At 42.4% G+C, this 15,363-nt stretch overlaps 2 protein-coding genes across 3 annotated transcripts in view; one reads left to right on the forward strand and one right to left on the reverse strand.

Annotated features, from left to right (window-relative positions):
- LOC124254951 (UDP-N-acetylglucosamine/UDP-glucose/GDP-mannose transporter-like) overlaps positions 1 to 15,363 on the reverse strand; it is a 74,734-nt gene that overhangs the window by 26,622 nt on the left and 32,749 nt on the right. For both annotated transcript variants that reach the window (XR_006892586.1, XM_046688788.1), the window contains exon 2: positions 414 to 478. Coding sequence is in view for 1 of the 2 variants with exons in the window: in XM_046688788.1 (XP_046544744.1) it covers positions 414 to 478 (65 nt within the window). In the remaining variant the exon portion in view is untranslated. The remainder of the gene's footprint in view (positions 1 to 413; positions 479 to 15,363) is intronic.
- Positions 12,732 to 15,363, forward strand: part of LOC124254950 (angiopoietin-1 receptor-like) — a 60,165-nt gene continuing 57,533 nt past the window's right edge. The window contains exon 1 of the mRNA XM_046688787.1: positions 12,732 to 12,998. Coding sequence (XP_046544743.1) covers positions 12,920 to 12,998 — 79 coding nt within the window. The 5' untranslated portion in view covers positions 12,732 to 12,919. The remainder of the gene's footprint in view (positions 12,999 to 15,363) is intronic.

Here is a 15,363-nt window from a genome sequence, read left to right on the forward strand (position 1 = left end):
GACGGTCTGTAAATAATCGAGCCTGTACCAGACCATGTAGTGAGTGATCAACAGAATGAGCATCGAACAGTTGGGATACGATGACATGTGTCAACCAGGTCAGCGAGTTTGACCACCTGATCCCATTAGTCGCCTCTGACGACAAGCATGGGTTGCTGAAGATCAATTCTAACCCGGATCTTCATGGGTCAGTTTTGTACTGAGTAACGTCCTTTCAGGTTTTTTCAGGGGTGGTGGGGTAGCTCTTTGGTTAAAGCGTTCGCTGGTCAGGCCGAAGACCCGGGTTCGATTCCCAACATGGGTACAATGTGTGAAGCCCATTTCTGGTGCCCCCGCCATGATATTGCTGGAATATTGCTAAAACGGCGTAAAACCAAACTAACAAACTCAGTTTCTTTCACGAGTGTATTTACCCATTTTGCCTTCAGCTTGGTCTGCTCCCCCTTCACCTACTTCCGTCCCGCTATGATCTCTCATGCTGAAAGCGAAGCAAAACGTGAAAACATGTACTAGGCTTATCATCATCATCATCATCATCATCATCATCAACAACATCACCATCAACGCCATCATGGTCGGCATAGGTCACCGCAGGAATCCCCAAACACCTCAATGCCCAACCCCAGAGAATCCAGTTCATGTTATTACATATATTATCATGTTTTTCTTTGAACTTATATATTGACTATTCGACATTGTTATAGTACAAGTTATTACAAACGCGAAGATTATTGTTCTTCAAATCGAAATCGTACCTGTACATTTGACACAATTACTCGTCCTTTAAAACAACATCGCCAGTGTAAAACAAAATTACCATTGTCAAGGTATGCGTTAGCGTTGAGTTTGTTCAGCCAAGACGAGCTAAACACCTGACCGATCACACTGGGAAGACACTAGAGGAACGTTTGAAAAGGGGTTTGTCGACACAAAGTCAAAGGCACAAATCGATCTTAGCGCTACGACAATGGTAACTCAAGCATGGACCTACGGTAGTCGTGCTGGCGACAAGACCGTCTGTGCAAGTATGCTCAGAACAATTGGCTTATCGACCCAATGTGAAGACACCATGACGTCGGTGCGTCAGCGCAATCCATGGATGCAATTCTCTGAACAGACATCTCAAAGTCAAGACGACAACTGTGCTCGGGAGATTACGTAGTTCAATGAGACATGCTGGATATTGTGTTCTTGTGATACAAAACCTCACAAAAACAGACGGAAATCTGAGCTTTTGAAATGAAGTGAAGCGAAATGGGGGTTAACGTCGTAATATTTCGCTCATATGACGACGTGCATGCATGCGTGTGTATGTGGGGCTGCTTGTACTAGCCCAGACTTAAGCTGGTTTTATAAATGCTAGCCCACTGAGATACCATGCCGCAGTGAAGCATGAATACCCCACTAAGACACATTATACTGACTCCGAGCCGACCAGTCCTTCTTATACCCTTTAATGCCGAACGCCAGGCAGGGACCAACAAGTACCATATGTTAACGTCTTTTGGTATGACGCGGCCGGGGATCGAAGTATAATATATTATATTATTATATTATTTATTATTGAATTATGAAAATAAGATGGGAGTTAAAATACAACCTTGTCTTAAATCCAAAGGACAATCAGCGAAATCTGTTTCACTGTCACTACTCAGGACAGATGATCTCACATTAGTCTGTCATACAGACCCTGAAACATATATACATTTATCCAATAAAGCCCATGCAAGTCTAGAATGTGTGGCAAGTCTAGATTTCCACAGTTTCTGAAATTGAAGAAAGTCTCAGGGCTCCTTTTCATTATATTTTTTTATTATTATGAACTGGGTTTTTTATGTAAAATATGTTCATTTCAGAGACTAGTTGTTAGTCTACTCTTACATTAGTATGGAATCCGAGAAGGGACATTGTCGCGTTGTCGCATTGTCGCCCTCTCAAGAACAAGCAAAAGAGGCAAAATTAACCAAAACGCGACACGCGACATTGCGACAATGCGACATTTCGCCCATTTGTCGCATTGTCGCGATTCCATTGATCCTGAAGGTCACGTGAACTCAGACTGTGGTCGGCATTGTCTGTAAGCATCTCAGAAACCACCAGACACATGAAGATCCGGTTTAGAACTGGTCTTCAATAACCCATGCTTGTCATAAAAGGCGACTAACGGGATCGGGTGGTCAGACTCTCGCTGATTTGGTTCACACATGTCATCGTACCCTACTTGCGTAGTTCGATGCTGTTGATTATTGGATTGTCTGGTCCAGACTCGATTATTTACAGACCGCTGGAATATTGCTGAGTGTGGCGTTAAACAACAACTAAAAAAACAATCGTGTACATGTTTGTCCTGCCGAGGCGAACGTCATTGTCTCAATGTCTAACTTCGTCATACCATGAGTTGAGTGTGAGCCTGAAACAGCGAACATGACCTTCTAACAGTTTACAAGGAGAGTGGCGATACTGATCATTGATTGTGTCAAACTGCGTCCGATCTCACACCACGATGTCCGGCGCAAGCAGTAAGCCCCACACACGTCACATGTCAGAAACGTAACCGTATAATTGTTATTTCCGACAGGGTCATGATACCGTGCGTAATGGTGAAAGTCTTAAAGCATGTGTGATATTTTTTATAAGTGAATGGGTTTTACATGCTAGGATAACGATATGAATATCATTTTATATAGTAACGTTGGCGATGCATCATCATCATCATCATCATCATCATCATCATCTCTGACGTTAGCATAAGTCATCGTCGTCGTCGTCATCATCATCATCATCATCATCATCATCATTCGTCATCATCATTTTCATCATCATTATCTCTGACGTTAGCTTGTCATCATCATCTGTGTTTTAGCATGTCATCGTCAGCTTCGTCATCATAATCATCTTTGTCGTCATCATTAACTTTGTCGTCATTACCACGCGTCGTCGTCATCATCGTCGCGAAGCTTCGGCGCCCAATTCGCCCTGCGACTGGAAGGTGGTTGAGTGGATTAGGTGGCCGACTTTTTGTGTTTGCGATTAGGTGTCCTACTCGGAGGGTCTGGGTTCGAATCCCGGACTCAACCCAACAAAAGTACTAGAATCTGTACTTTACCAAAACAAGTGCAATCCCAAATAGTACATATGTTACATTTGACCACTTTCTCAATGACAGTGTGTATTCATCGAATGACCGACCCCAAACACCATATAAAAATATACAACAAATGAATTTTGTCCATTTATAAGAGTACGACAATGATTTTATATGATCACTATATATAGTGAGGAGATGATTTTCAAACTGAACTTGAAAATGACCACAGTAGTTCAACGAGTAATCAAAACATATTTTTCTCAACGAAACAGGTCAACACAATGATTGGTCCAATGGTGTGGCAGCAATAAGTACCCACTTTGATTTAGGACGAATGTCCAGATGTTTTGGCCCGACTTCAGAAAGGGATTGGAAGCTGTGAGAAATTCGTTGTTTTGACTTTTCAGATTCAGAGACAAATTCAGTCTGCACTTTGAAAGTAGATTGCCCGAAAAGTCTGATCGTAGGTAGATCTATATACGTCCCCGGAAACTGTTCCTTCCCGAACATCTGGAAGACATTCGTCACCACTCGCCCCTTCCGTAACCTCCAAGAAGACTTGTCCCGGAATAACACGAGTTGGTCACGAATGATCCGGAAGGCCCAGTCCTTGGAATGGTTGTCAACAAACAGGGGAGATAGCTTTAAATTCCACGCACAGTGACCTTACTACAAGTTTACTTACAACAATCGTTGCTATCAGATAACAGTATACTATATATCCGACTGCGTTATACTATGACGGAGCAAAGACATGCAAGTAGCGTTACGGATGCTTTCTGAAACTGGGCGGTGGGGTAGCCTAGTGGTTAAAGCGTTAGCTCGTCACGCCGAAGACCCGGGTTCGATTCCCCACATGGGCAAAATATGTGAAGCCCATTTCTGGTGTCCCCCGCCGTGATATTGCTGGAATATTGCTAAAAGCGGCGTAAAATCAAACTCACTCACTCACCCACTTTCTGAAACTAGGCCGTCTTGCACGAATTCTTTGAAACCACACGTTTCACTCCAATTCGACACCTCTCTGCGAAATTTAATTAAAATGAGATCGGAAAGAGGCTTGTCGGGGGCTTGTCACGCAAAAATAGCATCGTGGTATATATATTCTCACTACCGGAGGCATATCACTATGTAAACCCAGTCAAATCCTGACCTCCATGGAGTGATAATGATCGTCATTATTCACATGAATAGCTAGCTTCAGAAATAAAACAAACCAATGCACATCACATTCACATTTAGATTTTACTTTAGCGAGTGAGTATGATTTTACGCCGCTTTTCGCAATATTCCACCAATATCACGGCGGGGGACACCAGAAATGGACTTCACACATTGTATTCATGTGGGGAATCGAACCCGGATCTTCGGCGTGACAAGCCAACGCTTTAACCACTAGGCCACCCCACCGCCACCGACAGACTGTACGTACTGTAGACGATTTGTATCTTCTGCCAGAAGTGAAATTCCCCAAATTGTATATGCCACGGATCCTTTTCATGGAATGATAACATTTTATCCATAGTTTGGAAAACAGTTATAAAAACCATCGCTTCCTTAGTATATGAAACACACATATCCTTGTACTCCATAACATTGACACATTGTGATCCATCGTGACCACGTACTGACCTACCTTGGGGTGAGTGACGGAATGAGCGACAGAGAGACTGAGGCACGGGCTGAGGTATCCCAGCCACAAGGGTTTCTTTCTTGTCAAATTAGCATACCGTCTCGGGTCGGAGGCAAGGCGCCGTATTGAGGCCGAGGTTATTAAATCAGTTCCACACTAAGCAAGTATCGCTAGCACGTTGGAGGAATATCACATTAAGCACAGACTTTATGGAACTTTTATGGATTCCCCGAGTCAAGGAAGTAAATATATCAACGTTAATATTTACAGTGTGTTTAATGCATTTGAGACAACAGCAATCATTTACAGGTCGAAGCAGCGAAAAGGAAGCAGCGGAAAGGAAGGTGTGTGGTATAAAGTAGACTAAGGCTTAGTCTCTGAATATATATAACTTTGATAGTAACAAACAAGCCCATTTATATTGAAAAGGAGCCCTAGGGAGACCAGAGATTCAGAACCTGAACCTGGGGAAATCTAGACTTGCTTCGTTTAGGGCTTTAGCACTGCAGAGAGGGCTTGGCAGTAGGGAAATAATGTGGTTCAGGGACTGTGAGACAGACTAGGTATAAAGTTGAAACTCATTTAAGCACCGTTAATGTGAAGCGTGGGTCGGATTGAAAAAGTAACAAGTTGTTTTGCAACCATGACTGAATGCGACATGGAATTGGTGAGAGGCGGCAGCAGATGGTACCTTTCTGAAACCGATCCCGCCCCCAAAATAACTGAAAAAGGGCTTTGAACATAGCCAGGTGGGGATACCAGAGCTCTACAAATGAACTTTTATCGTATAAAAAGATTGATCACCTCTAGTTATCGTTTAGGTTTTCACCGAAAAAACTCTCATAAACACGATTTCACGCGAATGTTATCTCCAAACACAGATTGACATTTAGTATATACTGAACTTTGCTTTGTCCACAGTTTTATTGGTGGTATAGGTGTGACTCATTCAGAACACACTGGTAAGGTCGAAACCTTACGGAATGATTCGAGCGGTGCCGACTGTATTGTTGGCTTGAATAATCGTAGCCCATTGATAAGGGCGATGAAGAATTAAATACAATGGCCGCAGGGTGATGCGTGGTTTAGATATATCTTAGTCAGTGTTAGAAATGTCCGCCTTAAACAACACGTTCATGTTTGCAAATAATGAATAACACACGTGCCATGCAACACATGATCGGGGAAAACAGCACCGTGACATTTGGATTTGTTGAATCAGTTGAAAAAGTTAAATATCAAATGAAAAGTCGTATACCCCCAAAGTCAAAACTCCCCTAAATCAAATGAAATATCAATATTTGGCCACAATAAAAAGTACTACTTGCCTACTCCAGAAACTGTTGATCGTGAATTCTAATGACAGTTGGGGCGGTGGGGTAGCCTAATGGTTAAAGCGTTTGCTTGTCACGCCTTAGACCAGGGTTCGATTCCTCACATTAGTACAATGATTGAAGCCCATTTCTGGTGTCCCCTTCCGTGATATTGCTGGAATATCGCGAATAGCGACGTAAAACCCACCTCGCCCCCTCACCCTAATGGCAGTTCATGAACCTTGTTCTGTCCATAAACATGCTAAACGTCAGAGGTTTGAGTTAATCGGCTTCCAACAGACAGTGAGTTTACATTCATATATTTGGAATATTTGAAAGTGACTTTCAATTTCAAATTCGTAAAGTTTGTGAGTTGATTCCAGGAAACAGGCATCAAAATGCCTCAGACTCAGACAGTGAGTGAGTGAGAAAATTATCTCCCCGGCCCTCTACCATATTGCATCTCTATTTCTTGTCTGGAACTAATTGGCCGTTTCAGTGTAGCTCAGCCTCCTTGACTGGACTTGCACTGCTGCGAGGCGTGCGCATGTGTGTTCGTGCGGACATGTGTGAGGTAGTGAAAAGCTGTGTCCATTTTAACTGTATCAATCAGTGAGTGAGTGAGTGAGTTTAGTTTTAAGCCGCTTTTGGCAATATTCCAGCACTATCACAGTAGGGGGACACCAGAAATGGGCTTTACACGTCGTACTCTTCGAATCGAACCCGGCTCTTCGGCCTGACCGAACGTTATAACCACCGCCCCCAAATACCTGAGAACCTCGGCCTACATACACAAGGAATCTCAGCTGTCATGCAAACATAAGACATGTAGATGACCTAAACCAGATTACATCTCCGTGGTCTTGTGGATAGGGCATCTGCTCGAAGACAGGAAGGTCTGTGGTTCGATTCCAGTCGTCACACCAACAGACCTTTACAATGGTACTTGTTATTATCCTGCCTGGGAGCGAAACAAACAGCTCGACCGGGAGTCAGTATACCGTGTCTCAGTTTGGTACCTTTTAACTGGGGAATGATAGATATCTCAGTTGGCTGGCATTATAAACCGGTATTAGTTGGGCATCTAGACTTGCACAAGTCTCTAAGGTAATAATTAATAGCTTGAATGATAATTTCTAAAATATATAAATATTCCTCTTACAGACTGGCGTCCTCTAGACTAGCCTGTTTAAAGGATATAATTACTGTACATCCATGGGCTTAGCATTCAGTACAGCCTTGGAGCAAGGCTATCGGCATGTTGACTTGCACAAGTCTCTCAGGTAACAGTTAATAGTTTATATGATCATTTCTAGACTAACAACTAGTCTCTGAAATAAACATATCTTACAGAAAAAAAAGTTCATAGTAAAAAATAAAATATAATGAAAAGGATCCCTGAGACTTTCTTCATTAAGCTGTGGAAATCTAGACTTGCCACATTTTCTAGACTTGCGTGGGCTTTCTTGGATATATTTGCTTCAGGGTCTGTATGACAGGCTTCATCATTTCTAAAATATATAAATATTCCTCTAACAGACTGGCGCCCTCTAGACTAGCCTCTTTAAAGGATAGAATTACTATATACCTATTAGCTTAGCATTCAGTACTTCCATGGAGCAAGGCTATTCGGCATCTAGACTTGCACAAATCTCTAAGGTAATAATTAATATACTGAAAGCCATTAAAAATGCAATTTGACATTCATACTTTCTTTACTCACACTAATTTCAACATATATAAACCTAACTGGCAGATATGTTTTAAGTGAACATCTGTGAATAATTTCATCTGAAAATGTCCAGTCAACAACAACATCAGTGATGCAACAACGACATCACACAAAGGAGGGGTCACTTGCAGTCAATATCGTGTGTGTCCACCGTGCGCTGCAAGACATGCTCGCAGTCTTTGGGGCATTGAAAGACACACATTTCTCAGGAACAGCTGTTGGATGGTCTGCAGCCTCTGATGGTCTGTGGTCTGATCAAGACACCACCCCCACCAAAACGATCATGTTCAAGGACACAGTTTGGCGCAAGTCTTTCTCCTTTACGTCGATAAATCTGTGGACGTCCATCTGCAAAGGATAAGTTAACCCTGGATTCATCTGAAAAAATGACATCTGGCCATGTCCTGTTGCCAAGATTGGCCCTATTTGCTGCCCATCGCTGTCTGGCAAGTCTGTGGCGATGCAATAAGGTTGGACCTCGGTACGGGTGACGACACCGGATGTTGAAGGCAGCAAGGCGTCCTTGCACCTTTTTGGGCGCTGAAATGACGTTGACGTGTCCCAATTGTCCTCCTTGCCTAATCATCAGCTGTTTGGAACCGATTTTGCAAGTGTGAAACTCGGATATTGCGGTTTTGTCGAGCTGTTATCACATGTGGTGCACCAGGTCGCGGACGATCAGCAACACTTCCGGTAGCCCGAAAACGTTGTCTGAGTCGACTTACAGTGGATGGATGCACATTAAAGTGCCTGGCAATCATCACATCTGAAGCACCTTGGCTGACCATACCGATAACCTGATTCCTTTCGTCTTGTGTCAAGTGTGGCATTTTCTCAAAGTGATTGAGTTCCACAATTCCTTGTGCTTTTACAGGGCCTGGGTGCAGGTAATGCATGTGCACAACGTGTTTCATGAATGTGGTTGTGTTTACGAGAAATGTCAAAGGTTCAGTTTTAAGTATCAAAGTTCATGTGAGAGGAATGCTCCGGGACTCGAACTCGAAATGGGCCAGAATAACAGCCTTTTATCCCTACATCCTCTGTATCGCAGGAAAAAATCTGCAATAGAACTTTTGTAAGTTTCAGGACAACAAATACCAATTGCGTTTTTAATGGCTTACAGTATAGTTTAAATGATAATTTCTAAAAATAACTTTTAAATAACAGACTGGCGTCCTGTACTGCCCCCTTATGTAGACTTGTCTCTTTAAAGGATAGAATTACTATACCCGCATGGGCTTAGCATTCAGTACAGCCTTGGTGCAAGGCTATTCGGCATCTAGACTTGCATAAGTCTCTAAGGTAATAATTAATAGTTTAAATGATAATTTCTAAAGATATTTTATAATAACAGACTGGCGTCCGCTACTGCTGCTTATGTAGACTTGTCTCTTTAAAGGATAGAATAACTATACCCGCATGGGCTTAGTATTCAGTACAGCCTTGGTGCAAGGCTATTCGGCATCATACACGGAGACATGAGCGCATGAACGTAATCACACGCACGTTTCATCCCAGCTCACCAAGACCAGATAAGACGTTGACAAGTACACGAGTGGAATGTGAGTATATCAAGGATACAGTTGGAGATAATCAACGTCATTGGCGATGGTCCGGGTCAACATTTTCCGTTTTAAGTGCAAACAGTTCGATCAATATTATTTTAATGTGCAGGACCTCAAATATTTTTACAACGTAATTAATAGCAATATACACATCATTGTAAATAACGAACTGTGGACACTTCTGTAGCACATACGTTGTAAAGAAAATAAATCAGGGTCGTGATTACGTTAACGTCGCGGCCAAATTCCCCGCTAGACTTGCATAAGTCTCTAAGGTAAAAACTAATAGTTTGAATGATCATTTCTAAAAAATAATAAATAACAGACATGGGTTCTTAGATATACTGTCATCTTATCTAGACTATCCTTTTTAAAAGATGAAATTACTATACATACATGGTAAGCACTCAGTACAACCTTGGAGCGACTACTTCCCCACCAACATGTGTGGCTACAGTTTGGCTGCTAATGAAGATGGACAAGCATATACGTATTAATTGATGTGCACATGAAACCATAAATTGTATAAAAATAGAAATATTTGTGTATACACACGTATACATCAAAATAGTTTAGTAGATTACTAAGTCAGTTGAATATATTACTCAATTCCACTTATAGAAAATCCAAAAGTGTAAAAACTTTAAGTATATATACTAGGCACATAAAGAAACTGTGCATACAAAAATTTAAAATCTAAATTTATCAAACCTGTGTGGACACATAAGGATTTAAACTCAGAGATTAGTGACATGTATCCAACATGCATGCACGTGCCACGTTCCGTGACGTCAGTGGGTTGAGACGTGCAATACGTTGTTGCACGTGCATTCCTGGAAAGGGAAACAGAGCAAATGAATGCCACACAATACTGTCACTTTGGAAAGCTCAACCCCTGCCCTTGCGATCGTTCAAAAAATTAAACGGCTATTGAAACGCATAGCATGCCAAGGCTCACGTCTACACAACGTCATGAGGCCATTGGGATGGTCCGTGGGGGGAATGTCTCAACGACAAGTGGCTGCACATTTCCACTGCCACCGGAACACCATTTCTACACTGGTGAGACGCTACCAGAACACAAATGACGTCATCGATCGGCCACGTTCTGGACGTCCACGTGTAACAACGCCAAGACAGGACAGATGGATAAGGGTGACCCATCTTCGCCACAGGTTTCAGACTGCAGTGATGACTGCCCGAACCATCCCAGGACTTCGCCGTAACCACCCCAACACAGTTCGACAACGTTTACGTCATCACGGGATCAGACCACGACGTCCCGCCATACGGCCTATCCTGACACAACGTCATCGACAAGCTCGCCGAATGTGGTGCCGAAATCATGTCCGCAGACCCTTGTTTTGTCCGCAGAGAAATGTTGTTTTTACAGATGAGTCCAGGTTTAACATTTCCCATAGTGATGGACGTCAACGTGCATATAGACGCGTGGGAGAACGGTATGCACAGGCCTGTGTCTTGGAGAGGAATCGCTTTGGTGGTGATTCCGTGATGATTTGGGATGGAATAACAGCATGCCAAAGAACTCCTTTGGTGATTGTTCAGGGCTACTTAACTGGTGTGGGCTACAGGGATCAGATTCTTCGACCTGTGGCAATTCCTTTTCTGCAACGTCATGGCCCTGGGTTAACATTCCAACAGGACAATGCCCGCCCTCATACGGCAAGGGTTGCTATGGATTTCTTGCAACACCACATCGTTGACTTACTACCTTGGCCTGCAAATTCACCGGATCTCTCCCCGATAGAGCATGTTTGGGACGAGATGAATCGACGTCTACGCCGTCTTCCTCATCCGCCAGATAACGTCCTTGACCTTGCAACAGAACTTGAGAGAATCTGGCGTGACATCCCACAAGCCTTCCTTGCAAGTTTGATAGGCTCTATGCGTCGTCGATGCACTGCTGTTCTCAATGCCGATGGTTATTGAGCTTGTGACATGGCCGTTTGACCCCTGTCCCGCTTGTGGACTCGTGACGTCATTGTGATTGACTTTTCAATTGAAATTCTCCCGACTTGTTATGGTCCCATGATCCCTCCATTAAAGTTTATCTGTACCTTTGACATTGTTATCGTACTTATCAACTGGGATAATATTTTGACAATGCACAGTTTCTTTATGTGGCTAGTATATATATTTTTAATTAAGCTATCAATATTGTCTCCATATTGGTGACAAGTCGCCTGACTGGCTAAGTCCTAATAAATACCAATTGGCAATTAAATGGATCAATTGGTCATCGTGCCCCAATGGTGTCCGTGGGTGCTCATGATGTTAATCACTGGATTGTCTGTTTCAGATCCGACTATTTATAGAATCTGAGTGGGTGAGTTTAGTTTTAAGCCGCGTTTAGCAATATTCCAGCAATATCACGGCGGGGGACATCAGGAATATGCTTCACACAATGTACACATGTGGGGAATCGAACCCGGATCTTCGGCGTGACGAGCGAAAGAATTAGCCACCATGTTACCCCACCGCAACGACTATTTATAGGAACATTGCTTAATGAACACAACAACAAACAAAACCTAAAACACGTTTTGACATCGTCTATAACAGTGCCTGCACGTTCAACCTCAACTCATTGATATTGAACATTTAAAACCATACATACAGTATTGTACACATTCAGTAGGGACTATTTTAGCGTCACCGAGCTTCACCCCTAAGGTTCGATTCCCCGGAAACACTTCAAACCAAGATCGAGCATGTTACTTTAAATAATGTTGCCCAAAGTGGTAGACGCGTGCAGCACCTTCTCTTGACATCGAGATGTATCTCTGACTGGATTCAAATTATACTTGAACATTTTTCTATATCATGTTTGTTGGGTTTGTTTTTTTATAGCAACGACATTTCAATGGTGCGGTATTCCTAGCACGAAGAACAAATTTTTAGTGGTTGTTCTTGTCAAAGGAATCATCAATCACACGTCCCTTAAATTCAAACGTGGGTAAAATATGTATTGTGAACTCAACTTTGACCTCAAGCATCTGATATGACCCGATGCCTATCTTGAAAACCGTCAACATCAGCAAGCAACTTTATGCCAAGAAAGAAATAAACACTTGCTTGTTTAACATGCCTCCACAACTATTACTCTCTATCGTAGATCGGTGGAATTTAATCTGCTAAAAACTGATTTATTCGAGGCGTGTACACGGACGAGCTTCCATCCCATGTGGTCTTTCAACTTAATAATCCGGCTCGCCACCAACGCCCGCCCACGTCTCTTAAACACCTCATCTATTTTAATTTAAAAGCGGCAATTTTTCAATGCATCTATATCAACATTTCACTTAAACCTGACGGCGGAGAGCGATAGCCACTCACAGCCCGAGCTGGTCTCATTAAGCCAGAAAGCCCGTGTCAATCAAAACTTGTTAATGACCTATTGTGGTCCGCTCCTATGCTGGCTGTCGATATAGGGCATTGACGAAAGCGACTTAGGGAGGAAGTCGGGAATCTGGTATAGGTCTTCAGAATCAACGAAAATGAAATTGACATCCTGTCTTTGATAAAGTACAGTGGCCGCTCGTGGATACAACGTAATTTCATATCGTTATGGCCAGGAACGCTGAAGGATGTATCGTCGCCTGTGTTTTCTTGTCTTTCTTTCTGGTCATTTTGGCACGACCGAAAGGTAAGTGTTTCATATACCTTTATCTGCAGGTGTTCCATTCGGATAGAACTTGAAAATTTGAAATTAACATGTCTTTGTTGACATGTTGTTAAACGCCGCAATGGTCCTGCTATATGACGTCGGTCTGTAAATAGGTGAGTCGCGACCAGATAATCCAGTGATTGATATTACGAGCAACGGTCGACACCATATGGGTAAGACTGACTGAGTGTGGTTTTACGCCGCTTTTAGTAATATTCCAGCAATATCACGGCGGGGGACACCAGAAATGGGCTTCACACATTGTACCCATGTGTGGAATCGAACCCGGGTCTTCGGCGTGACGAGCCGACGCTTTAACCACTAGGCTACCCCACCCCTGGGTAAGGGGATATGCTGACCCGATCCACTTTGTGGCCTTTCACGACAATCGTAGGTGGACTCATTCTTAACCCCAAATCTATATCTGCTAGTAAATATTTCAAGTGACCGATAACACATATATGAAATAACGAACACTTCTCTTCATTTCAATTTATCCTATCAATTCCTAATTGTGTCATAGCACTAAATATCAAAGAAAGTTTTTCTCCCCTTTTCTTTAAAATTATCATTCGGTTCTCTTCTTCTCAAACTGAAACAGTCATATAAAATAAAACGATTCTTGCATTCATATCTGTTTAACCCATCAATTAAAAACGTATATCCTATTGTTTTAAAGCACTTCAGTATCAAACAATGGTTTTCTTTCGTGTTCCTTATAAAGCATTCATTCTGTTCTCTTTTTCTCAAACTGAAACCGAATTTTGAGAAAATGTTTCACATTCGACGTTATTATTATTATTATTATTATTTTAATTATTATAATAGGATATTTATATAGCGCACATATCCACGCACTAGTGCATGCTCAAGGCGCTGGTATTTTTTCCCTCGATCATTGGATGTCAATCTCAACGTCACATCGTGTTATCAATCCCCAGGGAGTATACAACTCTTGCAGTCACTAGGCGCACCGAGTTATTGTGGCTTTCTCATCCTAACGAGGTACCCATTCACAGCTGGGTGAACTGGGACATATAGTTACAGTGCTTTGTCCATGTTCACTGCACGTTGCTGTACCCACAACTAGGTGTTTGCACGTATTCATGTTGCCACCATCTGGTCAAATACCAACGGATTCGTGGGTTCTTTTAAGTGCACAGGGTTGTGTACTGTACACTAGGGGTTGTGACAACACTAAAAGAGTCTGCACACAAAGTTGACTCCAAGGTTTTTACACCCGGTCACAGGTGGGCTCGATCCCGACACCTCAACCTCGCTGCATCACTAGCCTGGCGCCTTAGCCAGCTCGCCTACCGCGACGTTGATTTCATCACGTTAGGATGAAACATTCAAAAGTTGCTGTAGCTAGCAATAACCTCATTGTTATGTATGCATGTAAGGTCTTATGATGTGGAAACTCAACCCGAGCAAAAATACAAGGTTTACTTCGGTGCGACGTCTGTGTCCTTATATCAAATTAACATGCATTATTTTTACAGGTCATGACTTTTTAGCTTCAAACTGAGAAGCTTGTTTCATGACGTCCTTATCTGATTTGCTTCCACTCCATCTATGCATCATATTTTGGTTCAAGAGCATTTTCACATGCTTGTAAATAAATTGAAAAAATTCTACTTTCTTTTTCGTTTTCGCTAACTTTCCGTGACTCAACGGAGAGATCGTGTTTCGTTTCGAAGGAAATCGGTGTATTTCACCACTAGATCTTGTAGTCAGCCAACGAACAATTGGAGCAGTGTGTTAAACGCTGATAGCATGGGGGTCGTGTTTCAATATAAACAGATGCACCTTTTGAGAAAAACCGGCGACACCAATTAATCCACAACGAAGCTGTTGTGCCAGACCCCCTTTCTATTTTTGCCTTCACAGTCAGTTTTCACAAACCTTTCACTCATAGACATATAGTAAACTTATTTCGGCAGTCTCTGATTGGCATTTATCTTTATTTTTTAAAAAGTTTGGCGATTCCGTCACAGTTAAGGCTGTACTGTAGACAAGAGATTTGGCCATGGCGTCATCATTGGAGGTCTGCTGTGTATTTAATAGGTGGCGTGAGGTATTTGGAATGAAGCGAGGGATCGCAAAGAAGTTAAGTGACAGATAATTACCGCTCATCCTACAAAAAGACAAAGCCACACTTTCATTTTCTTAATCTCTAGAAAGGGTGTATCGGATCATCTTGGAACGCTGGTCCAAGTCTAGCCGGGGAAGTATGTGCTTATATCTGCCAAAGTAGGTGTATTAAAAACTTTTGAATTCATGAGAAGACCAGAAGGGATATCAATGCACCAGAAAAATATCTCCGCCTCTGTATAGCATCTCT

Source organism: Haliotis rubra, unplaced genomic scaffold, assembly GCF_003918875.1.
Source record: "Haliotis rubra isolate DU_JTF1 unplaced genomic scaffold, ASM391887v1 Scf588, whole genome shotgun sequence".
Taxonomy (NCBI): Eukaryota; Metazoa; Mollusca; class Gastropoda; order Lepetellida; family Haliotidae; genus Haliotis; species Haliotis rubra.